Source organism: Delphinapterus leucas, chromosome 3 (genome assembly GCF_059928025.1).
Source record: "Delphinapterus leucas isolate spDelLeu-1000000601 "Yukka" chromosome 3, BTC_Dleu_Yukka2, whole genome shotgun sequence".
NCBI lineage: Eukaryota > Metazoa > Chordata > Mammalia > Artiodactyla > Monodontidae > Delphinapterus > Delphinapterus leucas.
The window spans coordinates 10,278,242-10,295,977 of NC_143131.1; the positions used below are offsets into that span (position 1 = coordinate 10,278,242).

The window sequence follows — 17,736 nt, forward strand, 5'->3', positions numbered from 1 at the left end:
GAGTGTGTTCTTGCTTCCGCGGTAGTTTCCGCCGGTTGCGGGAGAGTAACTGCAGTGGCTGCATCATGGCGTCTGTGGGGACCCTAGCCTTCGATGAGTATGGCCGCCCTTTCCTCATCATCAAGGATCAGGACCGCAAGTCTCGTCTTATGGGACTTGAGGCCCTCAAGGTAACGGGACGGGGACGCACTGGCGGTGGGATGAGAGGACGCGGCCGAAGCCAGTGGCTCTGCGCCTGCGCCTCTTCACAGTGGTTCTGCCACGTGCTCCCGGGGAAGGTTCGAGGGAGCCCCTCTGGTCTCCAGTCCTGCGGTCCACGCCTTGGGCCCGGGAAAGGCCAACGTATAAGCCCTAGTCCCATTTGGGGGTTAAAGAGGCCCGCAGGCGCCCTTCAGAGTTGGGTGGGGTGGCTTGAATTCACAGGCGTTGAAGGCGCGTCCCCGCTGGTTTCTCCAGCCTGCAGTCCTTCCGAGCAGCGTTTTCAGCAGTAAGATGCAGCGGAGGTATTCTCAGGTCACCTGGCCGGTTAGGACTCTGATTCTTAGCCTTCAGGCGGTGTCCCTACAACAGCCGCAAAGGAAATGAGTTTCATTTTCTTTGTCGCTTTCTAAAGGTTTAGTCATTTACAGCGCATTTCATTTTTGAGTCCGTTTATGCATGACGTATTCCTGGACGTGGGGTCGTAAAAATTTAAAAACGAGCTACAGGAGTGAAAAGTTGTCACCAATAACCATAGTACTGCAGGAGTGAAAAGTTGTCACCAGTAACCATAATACAAGATTGTGTGCGACCAAAATCACCAGATTTGGGAGGGGTGGCAGGTAAAAGTTGGAGGGTGTCCTTCAGGCGTTGGAGAGAGGATTGATTGGCTTTTGATCAGGGATGGAGTTATGTTTTGAACGGGAAAGAGCTAGCTTCCAGGAACAGGAAACAGCGAACGCAAGGACCGGGGCAGGAGAACGCATGGCATCTTGTAGAAGACAGCACTTCGGTTTTAACAGCACAGTCTACTTAAGTTACAGTGGCTCCGAAAAGTGGAAGTTCTTGCATGCCCCGCAATCGAGATGTTATCCTGAGGGATGGGAGGGGAGCCATTGAAGGGGATTTGAACAGAATCACAATTTAAGTAGAACTAAACTTGGGGAGGTAGCATTTAGGATGGAATCCATGACGTTGCTGTGTATGGACCGTGTCACCAGGTCAGAGGTGTCCCTGTTTGCTTAGTTTCTTGGGGTTTTACTAAATTAAGCAGTACACTTCTACTCCGGGCTGTTTGTTTGACTTAGGACAAGTTACACAACCCAGTGGGGGCAATACACCCCCATCGAGCTGAGGACCAGAGTTAAACAGGGTAATGTAAGGAGTGGCCGCCCAGTCTTGGTATGTGGTAGATGCTCACACGACTTGTGTTACGCATTCAATTCCATTTTTCACTTCAGAGAAAGTAACAGCCAAATACATGCACCCAAAATACCAGTATAACAGAAGGTCCAGGTTATTTTGGACCTGCCACATCTCACGTAGTTCTCGCACTCTGAGACAGGTACTATTTTATGGAATAGGAAACTTGACCCCAGAGCAGTTAAGGGATTGCTTGAGGTCCCAGAGCTAGTAAAGAACAGGGTCACGGTTCAGGCCCACCTCTGTGTGACTCCGCAGCCAGTGGTCTAAAGCCCCACTTCTCAGCCTCGGCGCTGTTGATATTTGGGGCTGAATCCTTCTCCGTTGTGGCGTCTGTCCTGTTCAGGATGTTTACGCCTCTACCCACTGTGGTCTCCTCCCTGACTGTGGCAACCAGAGGTGTCTCCGGGCATTGCCAAATATCTCCTGGCGGGCAGTATCACCCCTGGTTAAGAATATGTATGCCACGCCCCTGTGGTTATTGGCCTATAAAAATTCCGTTGTGCAGACCTATCAGTCAGGGTGTATTTTGAGGATTACCAGTATTTTCACAAACCTGGTGAACTTTGTGTGTTTTGTTACCTGTTAGATGGGGTGACAGGGGTAGGCTTCACGGCATGTGTGCGCTTGAACTGCTTGGAGACTTGGTCAGGATTTTGACGGGCGGAGGGTTTTCTGTGCATCGGTGCTTCAGCGACTAGAGGACCTGTTGGGTCGCAGGCACAGGCTGTCCTCACTGGAAGGGGGTGGGGTCTCAGACTGTGGAGGGCTTTGAAGAGCAGCTGGAGCTTTCAGACGTGAGAGTTGAGGTGCTGGGGAGTCATTTAAGGGCTGGGGACTGGAAAGTAACATGTTTGAGAGAAATGGATAGCTTAGCTGGATGGAGGATGAATCCGAAGGATCGGTGGTGAGGTAAGAGACCAGGAAATCTGTAAGGTGCGATGGATCAGGGTTAGGTCGGTGACGGCAGGAATAGGAAGACAGGGAACCAGACAAATGAGTGTAATCGTGTGGAAGGAGGAAAGGATGCATTCAGGCTGCTGTTATTTTCAGCATTGACCGCCTTGTGGGTTGTGTACTGGCTGGACCACCTGAGAGAGGAGTGTGCAGTAAACCGTAGTGCGACAGTTCAAGGTGCTGTGTGTCGACGGCCAGACTCTTCACATGACGTTAGCATTGCACAGTGCTCTTGCAAGGCGTGTCAGGTCAGACTGTCTATGCTCTGGGCTGTAAAATGGGCCCGTAGAACCTGCCTCATAGATGTGTTGAGGATTAAAGAGAGAACACAGAGCACTTAGTTCTGTTCTTTTACATAAGAATTGTCTTCTCACACTAGCAGTTGGGAAGTGGTCACCGTTAGATGTGGACCTGTCTGCTGCTACTTCTAGAGAATGGAAAATATGTCATAAGTGATTTTTATAACCATCAGCTCTATGTTCTTAACTCTTAAAATTATATGTAACTTGAATATTGGCTTTTTCTGTTTCATTTAGTCTCATATAATGGCAGCAAAAGCTGTAGCAAATACAATGAAAACATCACTTGGACCAAATGGTAAGAGACTAACATTCTCTGTTTTTTAACAAAAGTCATAAATCATAAATAGTCAATACGGTATCTTTGCCGAAAGTTAGGAAATGAAGGGAAGCATCCTCTCCCCTAATGTGGCCAAACGTTTTTGGTGTATTCCAGACCTTAAACACGGTTACAGTCATAATGTGCATACAATTTTAGATTAGGTGTTTTATCCACTTAACATAATTACCATTAGCATTTTCTAAATCATAGCTGTTGTCTTTTGTGACATTATATTTTGTGATGACTGTTACATTTTTTTGTCATTTCTCTAGTTTTGGCCATTTTAAATTGTTTCCAGTGTTTTGCTTTAGATTAGCCAATCTAGAAAGGTCTCCATGGAGATATTCCTTTATGTATGTTGAATTATTTATTTATAATAAATTCCTAGATAGGAACTGGGTCAAGAGGTCAAAGCCATTTTAAACATTGGTGTCTTTTAGGGCTCGATAAGATGATGGTGGATAAGGATGGCGACGTGACCGTAACTAATGACGGTGCCACCATCTTAAGCATGATGGATGTCGATCATCAGATCGCCAAGCTGATGGTCGAACTGTCCAAATCACAGGATGATGAAATTGGAGACGGAACCACAGGAGTGGTTGGTAAGAAAAGGCAAAATGTCCTTTCTCATTTAAGAGGTGTTATTTAATATTACAGGCCTAACACGCCTGCTGAGAATGTTTATTCTGAATTAAATCATGAGGAGGCAGTCGGACAAATCCAAATGGACACGATACAAGACAAGTGGCCCAGACTCTTCAAAACTGTCACTGTTATAAAAGAACAAGAAAGGGGTGGGGAGTAGAGTTAGGCAATTATTCTAGATTAAAGGAGCTAAAGAGAAATGACAGCCAGCTTTAATGTGTAAAACTTGGTTGGATGCCTGGTTTGTTTGTTTTTCCTAGCTGTGAAGAATGTTTGGGACATATGGGGTCATTTGTGAGTCATGTATTAGAGTAGTATCTTATCGATGTTAAGGTTCCTGCGTATGACAGTCGTGTTACAGAGATGCAGGAGAATGCCCTTTTCCTTAGGAGCTGTGTTGAAGTATTTAGGGGTTACATGGAGCTGTGTTGAAGTATTTAGGGGTTACATGTCTGATTTCTGCAACTAATTTTCACATAGTTGAAAAGAAAAGGCATACATCTGTAGAGAAAACAAATGCGGCAAAATGTTATTAATGAGTAAACTAGTGTTCATTTTACTGTCATGAAATTTTTTCTGAAGGTTTGAATTTTTTAAAAGTTTGGGAGGATTGATAAGATGAATATCTTTAATGTTACTTTTTCTGTATCTGAAATTTGAATTAATTTATTCAGCAAATATTTCAAATATTCATTGGGTACCAAGCACTGTTCTGGATGTGCTTGGAATACAGCAGCATTAAAACAAACTCCTCATCGTTGTGATGCTGAAATGAGAGGGAAAGGCAAGGTTGGGGGGAGGGTAATAAAGAAATTTTATAATCCTTTTATCGCCAACATATATGTCCCTGAACAGAAATCCCTGGGTCAGGATACATAAGTTTTTTCCCCTTTATAAAAATGTTTGCGATTTATGTTCTTTACATTCTGTATATCACCAAGAATTGAACATACAGGTTAGAACCGAAGCAGAATTAGATTAGATGGCCTCGGCCTCTAAGATGCTTCCAGCTTAATTCTGGAACCTTCATATTTCCAGCGGCAGCATCTAATTTGTTTTGAGTTTTAGCGATTTCCTGAGCCAGGCGTGTGCTGTCTCATTCTCAGTCCTGGCTGGTGCCCTGTTGGAAGAGGCTGAGCAGCTGCTGGACCGCGGCATTCACCCCATCAGGATTGCCGATGGCTACGAGCAGGCCGCCCGCATTGCTATCGAGTACCTGGACAGGATCAGCGATAGTGTCCTCGTCGACACGAAGGACACCGAGCCCCTGATCCAGACCGCGAAGACCACGCTGGGCTCCAAAGTGTGCGTGTACAGTACAGTGTTGCCGGGCGCGTTCACAGAGTGGGCAGAGTTTGTGTGCTTGTTCAGAAAGGCAACTGAGAATTATCATTGATGGTTTCCTGTTGATTTAATGAGCTGCTTTCAGTTTGTGTTGTTATTTTGGTTTACTCTGTCTTTACTGCAAATGTAGACAGGCATTTTGTGTTTTAGTTGGAAGCTGAATTTCCAGGTTTGGTTATTAAGGCCTCTTGACAGTAGTTGGAAACTATAGAGTTCTTTAATTTGGCAGGATAGGACGGGTTAGCAAAAGGTCCTACTAGTGGGCTGTATTAATTTTTCATAGCACTTCTTTCTACCATTTCTTTGCTAGGAAGCCTTTTAGTGGGAAAGTTCTGCTTTTATTCATTCAACAAGCAAGTTAATGATCCAGAATTTTGATTTAGTATGAAGGGGCAGTCTTGAAGTTTGACTTAAGCTGAAAGTGACTTACGTTTGGAACATTTACATAGTACTGACTGTGTGCCAGGCCTGCTGCCAAGTCTTGGGGACTCAAGACCCAGTCGTTGCCCCAGAGACTCAAAGCAGCGTCAGCCCCAGGACACACTTACTTTGAACAACGGTAGAGACTCGTGGGCTCTTATAAAAATGTAGCATAAAAATCCAGTGTAAGGTGCCTTATTATGCTGTTTTTCTTATCCATATCAATTTGAGAAATTTTTTAATTTGTACCAAGAAGGAAGACATGGTCTCAACTTAGAGGTCAGGGGAAGTACTACAAAAATGTCTGCTGCCTTCTGCCTTCGGGGAAAGGCATCCACTGCAGCACTGTGTTAAAGCAGAGAAGTCTTCGGTGATGCCAGCCGTCCCCTTGTTGCATGTCTGAGCTGAGACAGCTCTGGGGCAAGGGTGACTACCCAGGGTGGCCTCTGTCACAAGTACAGCATTGTTTTTCTCCTGGAAAGCAGACATTACCCTCTCTTGAAGTACACAAATCATGTGTTATTATTGCTTTCTAAGTTGACCCTGCTTTATTTGCAAGTCTTTATAAAACCCCAGTATGTGTAGGTCTTTACTATAGAAAATGTCCAAATGGATTAACGAGAGCCAGATATCCTCAACATAAAGCAAAACGTTGTATATCAGTTACTTAGGTCACACGGTATTTTTAGTTTCATGGTTATCTGTTCTAGGTGACCTAAGATTTCAAGCACTGTATTTCAAGTACTAGAGTTCCCTTGTGGTTTCTCCAGAATCAAATTAAAATTACTGAGCAGTCTTTTCCGATGTTTCAAAACTTTAAAAAAAGATAACGTGCCCCCTCTGTAACTGATATGGTCAGGCCTTTCTCATTAAGTGCTGCACCTCCTGTGGACGAGATTGGCTTCTCCTTGGTGGTTCCATCGCTCTCGCATTCTGTTTTGGACTTCAGAATGTTAATAGTATTAAAAAGTGGCAGTCTTGGTAAATTTTTGGTTCTTGCCGCACTTCAGTGGTCTCTTACGTATATTCATAATGGAAGGAAATAGTAAATTTCAGTTATTGTTAGTGAAAATAAAGATGGAATTTTTTTCCCATCCCAGGTTATGATTCCCTTTGGGGGTCCCTGCATCCCAGGTTAAGAATCCCTGCTCCAGACGGTTGAAAGTGAAGGTCGTGGTGGCATTCTTTTTGTACAGTATCTGTGGGTCACAGTATGTTGTGTCATATGAGTTACCACATCACATGTTGTGCTCTGGTTGCAGTCACTGTTCAGTGAACGTGAAAGGTTTGTTTCATGTGTTTCAGGGTTAACAGCTGTCACCGACAAATGGCCGAGATTGCCGTGAACGCCGTCCTCACTGTGGCCGACATGCAGCGCAGAGACGTTGACTTCGAGCTCATCAAAGTAGAAGGCAAAGTGGGCGGGAGGCTGGAGGACACCAAGCTGATCAAGGGCGTGATCGTGGACAAGGATTTCAGTCACCCGCAGATGCCCAAAGTGAGTCAGCGCCTTCTGCAGCTTCAGGCTTTTCCCTCCTTAGCCCACCGGTTTGTTCATAACGTTTCTGTCTCTCACTGTAGCAAGTGGAAGATGCTAAGATTGCCATCCTAACATGTCCGTTTGAACCGCCGAAACCAAAGACGAAGCATAAGCTGGATGTGACGTCTGTAGAAGATTTTAAAGCCCTTCAGAAATATGAGAAGGAGAAGTTTGAGGAGATGATTCGGCAGGTAAGTCTTACCGTGGCTCTTGGTGAAATTTAAAACTTTGAAAGGATGCAGTTAGTTAGCTCCAGGTAGTGAATACATGTGCTGATCTGTGTTAATCTTGCTACTTTATGTGGCTACAAATAAGGTATTAAAGGTATAGGCTTCTTTCCTTTATTTTTTCTTTGAATCTTATTTTTTGTATATATAAACTTATTTATCTTTGGCTGCATTGGGTCCTCGTTGCTTTGCGCGGGCTCTTCTCTAGTTGCGGTGAGCGGGGGCGACTCATTGCGGTGGCTTCTCTTGTTGTGGAACACGGGCTCTACTCGCACGGGCTTCAGTAGTTGTGGCTCGCGGGCTCTAGAGCGCAGGCTCAGTAGTTGTGGCACACGGGCTTAGTGGCTCCGCGGCATGTGGGATCTTCCTGGACCAGGGCTCGAACCCGTGTCCTCTGCATTAGCAGGCGGATTCTTAACCACTGTGCCACCAGGGAAGCCCCTCCTTTACTTTTAAATTATCAAATGGGTAAACATTCACAGTGAGAAAAAAATCAAATGGCACAGGACGGCATAAGGGGGCAAGTCTTAAAATGGTAACGTGCCTGGGGCGCATGAACGACTCGGCCTGTGTATTTGGAGCTGCACTTTTGATTTCATGTGCTTATTCTCCTGGGCACATCTGAGCTAGTGTGTGCCAGGTTTGAACAGTTGTAATGTGGCTTACCACATGTTTGAGACTTCCAAGTATAACTTTCAGACAAAAGAGTTGCTGAGTAACCGAAATCAAACCAGAATGCAGTCATAGTCATCCCAGTTCATTGCTTCAACAAGTCAAGAGTGTTATTTTATAAATACTTAACTTTCTCTCTGGCTATTAACGTTTTACACGTGCCTGCTCTCCGACGAAACGGTTTCCTCTTTTGGGGACTCTGTCCTTGGGAGTTTTAAACACCAGCACTCAGGGGTGCATGAACATGGGTCTCTATTGAAACATTATCATAGCAAACAAACTAGAACCTGTTCCAGTGTTTTTGAGGGGAGGGGGGAATAGTTGAGTTCATTTATGCTTTCATGGTATATCTCTCTGCTTAGTATATACCAGACGCTGTCGTGGGCACTGGATATACGGCAGTAAACAAAGCAGAGCGCTTGCTCTTAGGGTGCAGAATAAGGGGAAAGCGGGTCGGGTGACTGTCACAGACACTGGTCAGAGGGCCTCTGAGGGCGTGGCATGTGGGCAGAGACCTCAGAGAAGTGAGAGCGGCATGGCTGTGTGAGGAGCATTCCAGGCTGCGGCGAGGTGGGAGTGGGCAGCATGTGCAAAGGCCCTGAGGCTGGGAACAGAAGGCTGAGGGGTTGGGTATGCTGGCAGAGGGTTGTAAATGAAAGCTTGTTACCTGGGCTCTATCTAGGGTAGCCATGGGAGTGCTGGCCGAGGTGCCCTGCAGGAAAAGAGGACAGGAACCAAGATGCCAAGGGGGTCAGGTGGACCGTGACGATAGGTGTGCAGGTTGCCAGGAATGCTAACAGGAGTTGTGATGGGGCTGGATGCCAACACTGTCAGGAATGAGAGTGTGACCCAAAGAGGGGCGCTGTGGGTGGCCAGGAGAGGCAAGGGCCCCTCCTATTTGGAGCAGGTGGGAGGGAAAACAGCCATTTGAGGAGGAGGCGTGGCATGTTGGTTTTTCAGGGGACGCCAGCGATCGTTCACAGCCAGAATGGAAAGGGAACATTGCCAAGAAGGAGTTTGTCAATGGGCTCAATTCCAGAGGGCCACTGGAAGCTTCCAGAGGGTCGGGGAAGTGGGGGAGGAGGGGGAGAACCAGGTGGGTGGGTGGAGACAGGAGCGAAATGGCAGCTGTGGGACACGGCATAGCCCTTACCGCCCGGGGAGGGATTGATTGACAGTACCGATCACTGCCGCCGTCCCAGGACGAGCCACTTAGCTGTTTGTGGCATTGGGGGCGGGGGAAGGTAGTGCTAGAATCAGGGTCACCTCTGTCGGCCTGTAAATTAGCCTGTATCTTGTTCCACGGAGGATAGCCTACTCAAGTGCGAAAAGCAAGCTACAGAAAATTGTATTGCAAGATTCAACTTTTGTTAAACACACACACGAATAAACTGCTTCATAGGTGTTCGTGGCAACACAGAGCTGTGACCTTGGTTTCTGGGGGGCAGGGTTTTGGCCTTGTTGACGTGCCTCGTGTTGCTTCACTTGTAACGGTGGCATTCACGTGACTTGCTAACGTTTAAAGCTTTGTTTAAAAATGAGGTGATTCCCGTTGATACGTGTTCAATATTTAGAGTTCAGAGATGACAGAAGGTAGACATTTGGGTATTTCTTTTCTTCTCTTTTCTGTGCATTATTTTAATGCACCCACCTACACACCTAGCTATGTTTCTCACCGTTTTTCAAACAGAAGAGCTCAAGGAGTACTTACTTTTTATTAACATGATTGCGGCATTTCTTTCCCCAGATTAAAGACACTGGCGCTAACCTAGCCATTTGCCAGTGGGGCTTTGACGACGAAGCAAATCATTTACTTCTTCAGAATAACCTGCCTGCGGTTCGTTGGGTCGGAGGCCCTGAAATCGAGGTAGGAGGCTCCCTGTGAAGAGACTGTGAACACGGGTTGAGCTTACGGTGCGTTTCTGTACGTGAGGCTGCAGTGACCTCGCTCGCCTGCAGTCAGCACACTGTGCCAGGGCTCCACAGATAAGAGGAGGGTGCGCTGGGGATTGTCACCATTTTTATATGGGTTTCTGATGTTTCACGGCACTTGGAGACGCTTTCCCCTCTCTCCCTGGCTGTCTCACAGGCACTCTGAGGCAGGAGCACAGGCTGCCCGCTTCACTGTCAGCCCCATCAGTACTGAGAGCCATTGCGGACGTGGTCCGTAGCCCGGCACACGTGGCCTCGTGGCTGCTCGTGGCGGGGACGGGTGGGGAGCTGAGGGCTGCGCACGGGGTCATGGCGCTGGGCCGCCGCAGCCTGACCAGGACACCCAGCTCTTCGGAACCTTGCTCAGTGAGCCAGGCTTTCGGGGCAGACTTTGAAACCTGGGCCAGGCTGGGGCAGAGGTTCTACTGAACACGGCGCTCGTGGGTCAAGTGTGGCTCCTCCGTGGTGCGATTCTGAGAGTCCCTGCTCACCAGCCTGGTCTTCCTTTCCCCCGGCCTGCCGGTCAGCTGATCGCCATTGCCACGGGCGGCCGCATCGTCCCGAGGTTCTCAGAGCTCACGGCCGAGAAGCTGGGCTTTGCGGGTCTTGTGAAGGAAATTTCATTCGGGACCACTAAAGACAAGATGCTGGTCATCGAGCGGTGCAAGAACTCCAGAGCCGTCACCGTTTTCATCAGAGGAGGGAATAAGATGGTGAGAACGCAGTTGTTTGCCCTGCGTTTTTTCAGAATTTGGAGCGTGATTTGGCTTTTCCCGTTATGTACTTAACTGAGACACAGTTACCTTAAGAAAGATGACAGCATCTTTCTTAGAGAAGCAAGGACACGTCAGGAATTCCCTGGCGGTCCAGTGGTTAGGACTCAGCACATTCACTGCCAGGGCCTGGGTTCGGTCCCTGGTCAGGGAACTAAGATCCTGCAAGCCGTGCGGTGCAGCCGGGGAAAAAAAGGACATATCACAACGTAAGATACTGAAGACCGTGTTCCACTGTTGGGTCTACGAGGCCCACTTGCCTTTCCTCTGTCTCATAGGTATAAATGGGGAACCTGAGTGGTAACCATAGGCATGCTCTCCATTCACCAGGAATGGGTTTTTAGTGCATCGAGATGAGTAAGACTATTGTAAGGGTGTTTCTTTGTCGTTTTTGTTTGACCCCCTTCACTTGGGCATAGGTCCTGGAATGAGTCCCTGGCTGCCCTGTATTTTGGGGGGTTTTAACTACATTATAGGGAGGAAAAGTAGAATAGATAGAAACCATCTGGCAAAAAACTTTCTGGTACCAGTCTTTTTAGCCAAGGATATTACTGGGGACGAGGTAGGAATATTTCCAGTACCCAGCAAGCACTTAGATTAAACCCCAGGTGCACGGTATGCGGCTCTAAAGTGATTAGATTGTGATCACGTTAACCTAGGCAAAATTGTTTTCCCCAGATCATCGAGGAAGCCAAACGATCCCTTCACGATGCTCTGTGTGTCATCCGGAACCTCATCCGTGACAACCGCGTGGTGTACGGCGGAGGCGCTGCTGAAATAGCCTGTGCTCTGGCCGTCAGCCAGGAGGCCGACAAGGTGAGTGAGACCCGTCACAGACTGTGCAGCGGGGATGCTAGACCCCAGGCGTCCGATCTGCGTCGATTCTCGTGCCCGTGTACTCGAGTGCGGGTTACCACAAACCAGCGTGTCTCAGCCTTTTTCAGACCTTGCAGCCTCAACGGCAAATTTCTGCACTCTTAATGTTACTTGAAATTCAGAATTAGACGTCGTACCTGCAGGCACAGCAGGAAGGGCTGACCTGTTCCGACTTCTCACACATGTACCTTCTCCATCCTTATCCTGTAGTGACGTTTTCATAGGACGGTCTGTCCTTAGAATTCTTTATGAGTTAGTTTTTCAAAGTACGCGATTTAATTATGTTTCCAAGTAGCTGCTGGCGGGGGGCATTGGCCGAGCACGCTGACCGTAACCGTGTGCCCTTCCAGTGCCCGACCCTGGAGCAGTACGCCATGAGAGCCTTCGCCGACGCTCTGGAGGTCATCCCCATGGCCCTTGCCGAGAACAGCGGCATGAATCCCATCCAGACTATGACCGAAGTCCGAGCCAAACAAGTGAAGGAGATGAACCCTGCCCTCGGGATTGACTGTATGCACAGGGGAACAAACGGTGAGGCACCGTCACCACTCGGGGGCTGCGGTTCGACTTAACTGGAAACATCACGTGCTGCGTGTTATCCTGTCTTTTTAAGTACTTAAACACACTTCAGGTATTCAGGTCCTGAATTTTAGAACATTTGATTTAATTACCGTGGGAATTGTTAGACTGCTGGTCTTGGCAACCTACAACTAATTTTAATAACAAAAAGCTGCAGTGCGGTATTTATTCCAAAGGTGACTTCCATTTTAGAAAATAATTTCCATCTTACCTTTCTTACACAAATGTCTGTCGGTGTGTGTTCTGTATGACCTATAAGACAGCTCTGAAATTGACTTTCGGTTTACAGCTGATTCTGTGGTCGTGTCCCATAAATTCCAGGGTGTTTTATAAATGGGATGTACTGTAACTTCTGTAGCACTCGCATAGTTCATCTGCTGAAAAGGTAGCGCAGCTTTAGCCTGTTGGAACGGTGGTCCTGGTGATTCCCAGTGATTCCTGATGGGGCCGTCTCTGGGGTTCTGCAGTTAGTCCTGACCACAGAGTCTCCAGCAGTTCGTGTTTTGGTTTTGTTTGTTTGTTTTGTGGTACGCGGGCCTCTCACTGTTGTGGCCTCTCCCGTTGCGGAGCACAGGCTCCGGACGCGCAGGCTCAGCGGCCATGGCTCATGGGCCCAGCCACTCTGCGGCATGTGGGATCTTCCCGGACCAGGGCACGAACCCGTGTCCCCTGCATCGGCAGGCGGACTCTCAACCACTGTGCCACCAGGGAAGCCCTTGGTGTTGTGTTTTGTTCTGTTCTGTTTTTACTTAGAACTGTAGGTATATTCTGGGTTTTAGGTTAACAGCCCAAGGACTTGAGTAACAGCAGCAACTCCCTGTCAGACACATATTTCAGTTCCTTTAACTTGAATGCCCAGGTCTTCGTTGGAGTCACTTTACGTTTCAGGCACGGTCACATGGGGCTTACTATCAGTAAGTGACGGCATTGGGTGCGCTGTGGGATGAGGTGTTGCTGAGCGATTCCCCCTTCGGCAGGTCACTGAGAAACTCAGCCTGTGGTTGAGGAGGCCCTGTCCCCACAGCTCTCTGGAAACCAGGCTCACATTCCAGAATGTCCTGGGAAGCAGTGGAAGTGTATTCTTCTGAAAATATAACCGGGACTTGTGGCTTCCAAATTTGTGTTTCTTAAGTTTTACTCTAATTCCATAAATTGGAGCAAGGTATTAGTAATAAATGTGTATGCTGTTTTATAGTAATTTATATGTGTTTTTCAGATATGAAGCAACAACACGTCATAGAAACCTTGATTGGCAAAAAGCAGCAGATCTCTCTTGCAACACAAGTGGTTAGAATGATTTTGAAGATTGATGACATCCGTAAGCCTGGAGAATCTGAAGAATAAAAAGAGAATTTAGAATAAAATGTAGAAGTAAGATCCACTACCGTGATTAAATAAATGGGTGTCTCGTGATGCATCTACAGTTATTTATTACTATGTCCTTCATTAGACACTGTAGGTGCTATAACAACAGTAGCTGTTTGGTAGCAATAGTTTGACTTGTTCAGAGACCTGGAGTTGTAGAGATGTGATCTCACAGGTTTTTTGTATTTGCTATTAAAGGGAACTCTTTAAACAGCCTTTATATTCTGCTCTTCAAGTTAAGAAACATTCACTGTAACATTCATCAAATGCCTTAACTGAAGGGGTTTGAGTTGGTTTTTTTATTCTTTTTTTTCTTTTTTTTTTAATAAGCCGTAGGACCTGTATTTAACAGCTTTAAATGTTCCGTTTGTTCTCAAGATTTATTTTAACATTGAGGAATTATGGGCTTGGTCCTATTTATTTAAATGCTGCATCTGTGTAAATGGGTGTATCTTTGACTGTAGAGACCCGTCAGAGGTGAGTGTCCACCAGACGATTGTGGGATGTCTTAACGTGCTTTTAGGTTACACCGACGTGTGCTAGGGCATTATTACTGTGCCACTGAGACCGCGTTAACAGCGTAACCTTCACGTAGTCCCCTTGGCGTTATCCTGCCCTGGCTCCACCCTAAGCGCAGGCCAGCACGTGTACAGAGAAGGCCAGAGTGGGCACAGACTCCTGCACCACCTGCAGGTGCTTAGAAGGGCGATTCAGAACCCTGTTGGCATTTTCTTATCAGAGGAACAGAACGAGTGGAGGTTAGAGTGAAATGCAGAAAAATGGGTTAAGTGGGAGGAAATACCTTGCAATGACCATGTGTGAGTAGATTGGTATTGAATTCATTCTGCTTATTAAAATAATACTGGCTAACCGTGACAGCCCTTACCGAAGGCCGGTGTGTTCTGAGAACTTTACCTGTTCTCACCACCTTGTAAAGGAGACAGTTTTCTTGTTATTCCCATCCTACAGGTGAGTTTTGACCATCTGCCAGCCCCTTCCGGCCAGTACATGGTAGAGCTTAGTCAAACCCTGGCAATCTAACTCGAGAGTTCCCCTCTCCCCATTGGCTTGTGTTTGGTTCTCTAAAAGGATGTTTCTTAGAGAATCATGATGATAAAGTTCACTCTTGTGCCACCAGGGGGAGAGGATTTGGACCAGTCAGGTTCCATAGAATTAGGAAACGATCCAGGGTTCCTTCTGGGGACCTGGGTGCTGACCAGTCCTATCTGTTGGGTCGTTGTGTTTTCTCTACGTTAATGCACTGGTGGTTTCGCTAGGAAGCGTAGTAGTAAGCGCCAATATCATTCATCCTAATGAACATACAGCCTGGTACACATTTCATCATGAAATGGATTGTGAAGTGGCACTATCATCACTTACACTGTTGCTTTCTGGGTGCAGCGTCAGAATGCGTCAAGTTTGGGATCATGTCAGACTTAGACCCACTGAGATAAATATCTTGACCTAGTAGTTCAGGTGAGTTGATTTACAAGGGTGGATTCTAGCCTATAAAGAACATACGGCAACTTGCTTTGGACCAGTCTCACAAGAAGGGGTTTGTGGTTGAATGAAAAGAGCTACGAAACCACTCCTCCAAAGAGTGGACCTCACAGATGCTTCTGCTGGTTTGGGTTGAGAGAAACTATGTGGCTTATGAACAAACTCGTACACATGTTGTTTCACAAGCTTTTGATTTTTTCCGGTAAAAGCACCTCTTCAGGGTACCATGTTACCTTTTATCTTCCAGTTCCAAATGGCTTGTCGAGTTTATATCCCTTGTATTGTAGCCGACCCCGTGTGTATCAAGAGCACACACCTCATCCTGTGTGTATCAAGAGCAGTGAAGGCACTTGACCCTGAAGCCGGAGTCCCACGCAGGGCCCAGCATTGTCCTGTTGATTCCCAATTCCTGCACTTGCGGCTTTATTCAGTGTTTTTGTTTGTTTGTTTGTCCTTTTGTTTGTTTTGTTTTTTGGCTGCACCGTGCAGCTTACGGGATCTTAGTTCCCGACCGGGGATCGAGCCTGGGCCCCAGCAGTTGAAGGCACCAAGTCCTAGCACTGGGCCACCAGGGAATTCCCTATTCAATGTTTGTTAGGTGGCCTGGTCTTTAATTATAAACAACCACTCAGAAATACAAACGCTTCTGCAGGGGCTGAGAGGCTAGTGGGTTGTATGTGACCGAATGTCTTTAATCCTTTCTTTCTCTGTTCGTGGTGAAACAGCTCCACTAGAGGGGGGGGGTGGGAGTAACGAAGTAACAAATAATTGAAGTACTACTAGGCGTGGAGAAGTGTTTCTGCATTTCAGGTGCTTCTTGGGGGTAGCCGGGCAGACGGGGGTCATCTGAAGTGCCAGGAAAGGGGGCACCAAAGACAGGTGGCTCCTTGGGGAGCGTTGGGGGAACGCAGTGGCAGCAACGAGGGCACCTGGAACATGCTGGGTCCTGAGCGCTGTTGTAACGTCTTACGTAGGTGATAACAGCGGTTTTCAAGGGGCTGTGAGGTCAACAGTAGTTTCTAAGAGCTGATTTGCCGTTTTCACCGTGTTGACAGTTGCACTGATGGTGCAAAAGCAGTGACGGGTAAAACTCGTGAGTAGGGATCAGGTGGTGCTAGAAGCTGTATTCCTCACCACCACCCGCTTATAAAGCTGCTGTCACTGAAGGGTGACCTCGAAGCAGTGCCAGCCCGAGTCATTAGATTTCGGCCCCTGAGTACAACGGCGTCTCGGTGCTCGCTCGACACAGCAAGTGTGTGAAGCACCTCACATAACAGGCATGGCGGCCGCCTCAGCTGGACTGGCCCCTCCCTGTGGACACCGTCTTTACTTAAATGTGACTGACAGCCGGTTACTCACACGTCTGCGTGACAGACGGCTGCTCAGAAATGAATTGTGACCCTGTCACTTCAGTGAACACCTACAACAAAAGTACCGTAGTCCAGGTGGCTTAGACAACACAGTTCTGGAGGCTGGCGGTCCAAGATCAAGGTGCCGACGGGTCCGGTGTCTGGTGAGAGTGCTTGTAGGCGGCAGCCACCTGCTCACTGTGTCCTCAGTGGCTCCAGGAGGGTCTCTGGAGTCTCCCTCTTTCTCCCCCCCCCCGCCCCACCAGCAACGACTGATGGTATTTGTGCGTGGCTCAGTAAGCTGGTGTTTTCCAATCATCGGTATATTACGGTCTCGTTCTTGTGTAGGTGGACCAGCGTAACAGAATGAAAAGTTGATTGAAACTACCACTTGTTCTGTTTTGGAAGAGACTAAAACAGAATATGCACTGTTTTCCAACTACTGAACATATCGATGTGGCCAGACTCTACACTACACTGAATTGAATGTGTTGTTAGAAGCAGATGTGAGAACCCACTGTCCTCTGCTAAGAGAGACATCGAGGAGATTTGCAGAAGTGGAAAACGACGCCACTCTTCTTCTTTTGTTATGGAAACTAGAAAAAGTGTATATTAACGTGTGTCCATTATTATTTTAAAATAAATACTTGCCTTAATTTTTTAGTTTTATTTTCTAACACTAAATGCCAACGGGTGTAACTGACAAAAACAAGCTTTTGGGAGGAGGGGGGAGGGTCCTTAATAAGTTTTTAAGCGCATACAGGGATCTTGAGATCAAAACGTTGGAGAATTACTGCATTAGCACCTTAAATCCTCATGATAATGCCGGTCATTGCCAAGAGACGCTGCATAGTTTGCACCATTCACTCATTGAAGTAAACTCGTTTATACAGCGCTGAAAATCTGCACTTACCAAGACATCGTATGACCTTGACCCGTTTCAAGGGCAGTTGAAGCTGATAGTGTGAACTTCCGGCCTCTGTGCTCGCACCCGTGGTCATCTGTGCAGCCCCTCCACCCCCCTCCCGGTGGCAGGCAGGATTCCAAACCAGGGTTCAGTCTGGTTACGCAGTCATCCAATCACGCTGATCTAGGTGCTGCCGTGAAGGGACTTTGCAGATGGCATGAAGTACTAGTCAGCTGACCTTAAGAGGGAGGGGATGCAGGTGAGCCCCGTGATGTCACAGGAGCCCTTCGTGGTCACAGAAGGGAGGTGCAGGCGCGAAGGACTGGATGCCCCCCTGCTGGCCCTGAGATGCAGGGACCATGTGCAGGCCCTGAAGACAGGCCTGAAGGGGCCGAGGAAGGAAACGGGGCCTCGGTCCCAAACTGCAAGGGACGGCTGTGGCAAAAACTGGGGAGCACACTTGGTCCTTGAACAACACGGGTTAGGGGCGCCGCCCACCTGTGCAGGTGAAGACCCCTGGGTGACTTACAGCCGGCCCTTTGGCCCTCCATACACTCAGTCCCACATCCAAGGATTCGACCAGCCGCGCATCGTGTAGCTCTGCAGTGTTTACTGTTGGAAAATA

General features: G+C 47.6%; 1 protein-coding gene across 2 annotated transcripts; it reads left to right on the forward strand.

The window, feature by feature from the left end:
* Nucleotides 1–4: 4 nt before the first annotated feature.
* Nucleotides 5–16,860, forward strand: CCT5 (chaperonin containing TCP1 subunit 5). 2 transcript variants are annotated; one of them, XM_022581382.3, is made up of 12 exons: nt 5–170; nt 2,895–2,955; nt 3,420–3,584; nt 4,734–4,932; nt 6,697–6,889; nt 6,973–7,122; nt 9,578–9,697; nt 10,290–10,475; nt 11,214–11,351; nt 11,762–11,942; nt 13,207–13,361; nt 16,553–16,860. In XM_022581382.3, exons 1-11 carry the CDS (start codon nt 66–68, stop codon nt 13,332–13,334), a joined length of 1,626 nt encoding a protein of 541 aa, XP_022437090.1. In that variant the 5' UTR covers nt 5–65; the 3' UTR covers nt 13,335–13,361; nt 16,553–16,860. The 2 variants fall into 2 exon arrangements, with proteins under 2 accessions (XP_022437090.1, XP_089764804.1); XM_089908678.1 differs by lacking the exon at nt 16,553–16,860 and having other exon boundaries at nt 13,207–13,571.
* Nucleotides 16,861–17,736: the final 876 nt, after the last annotated feature.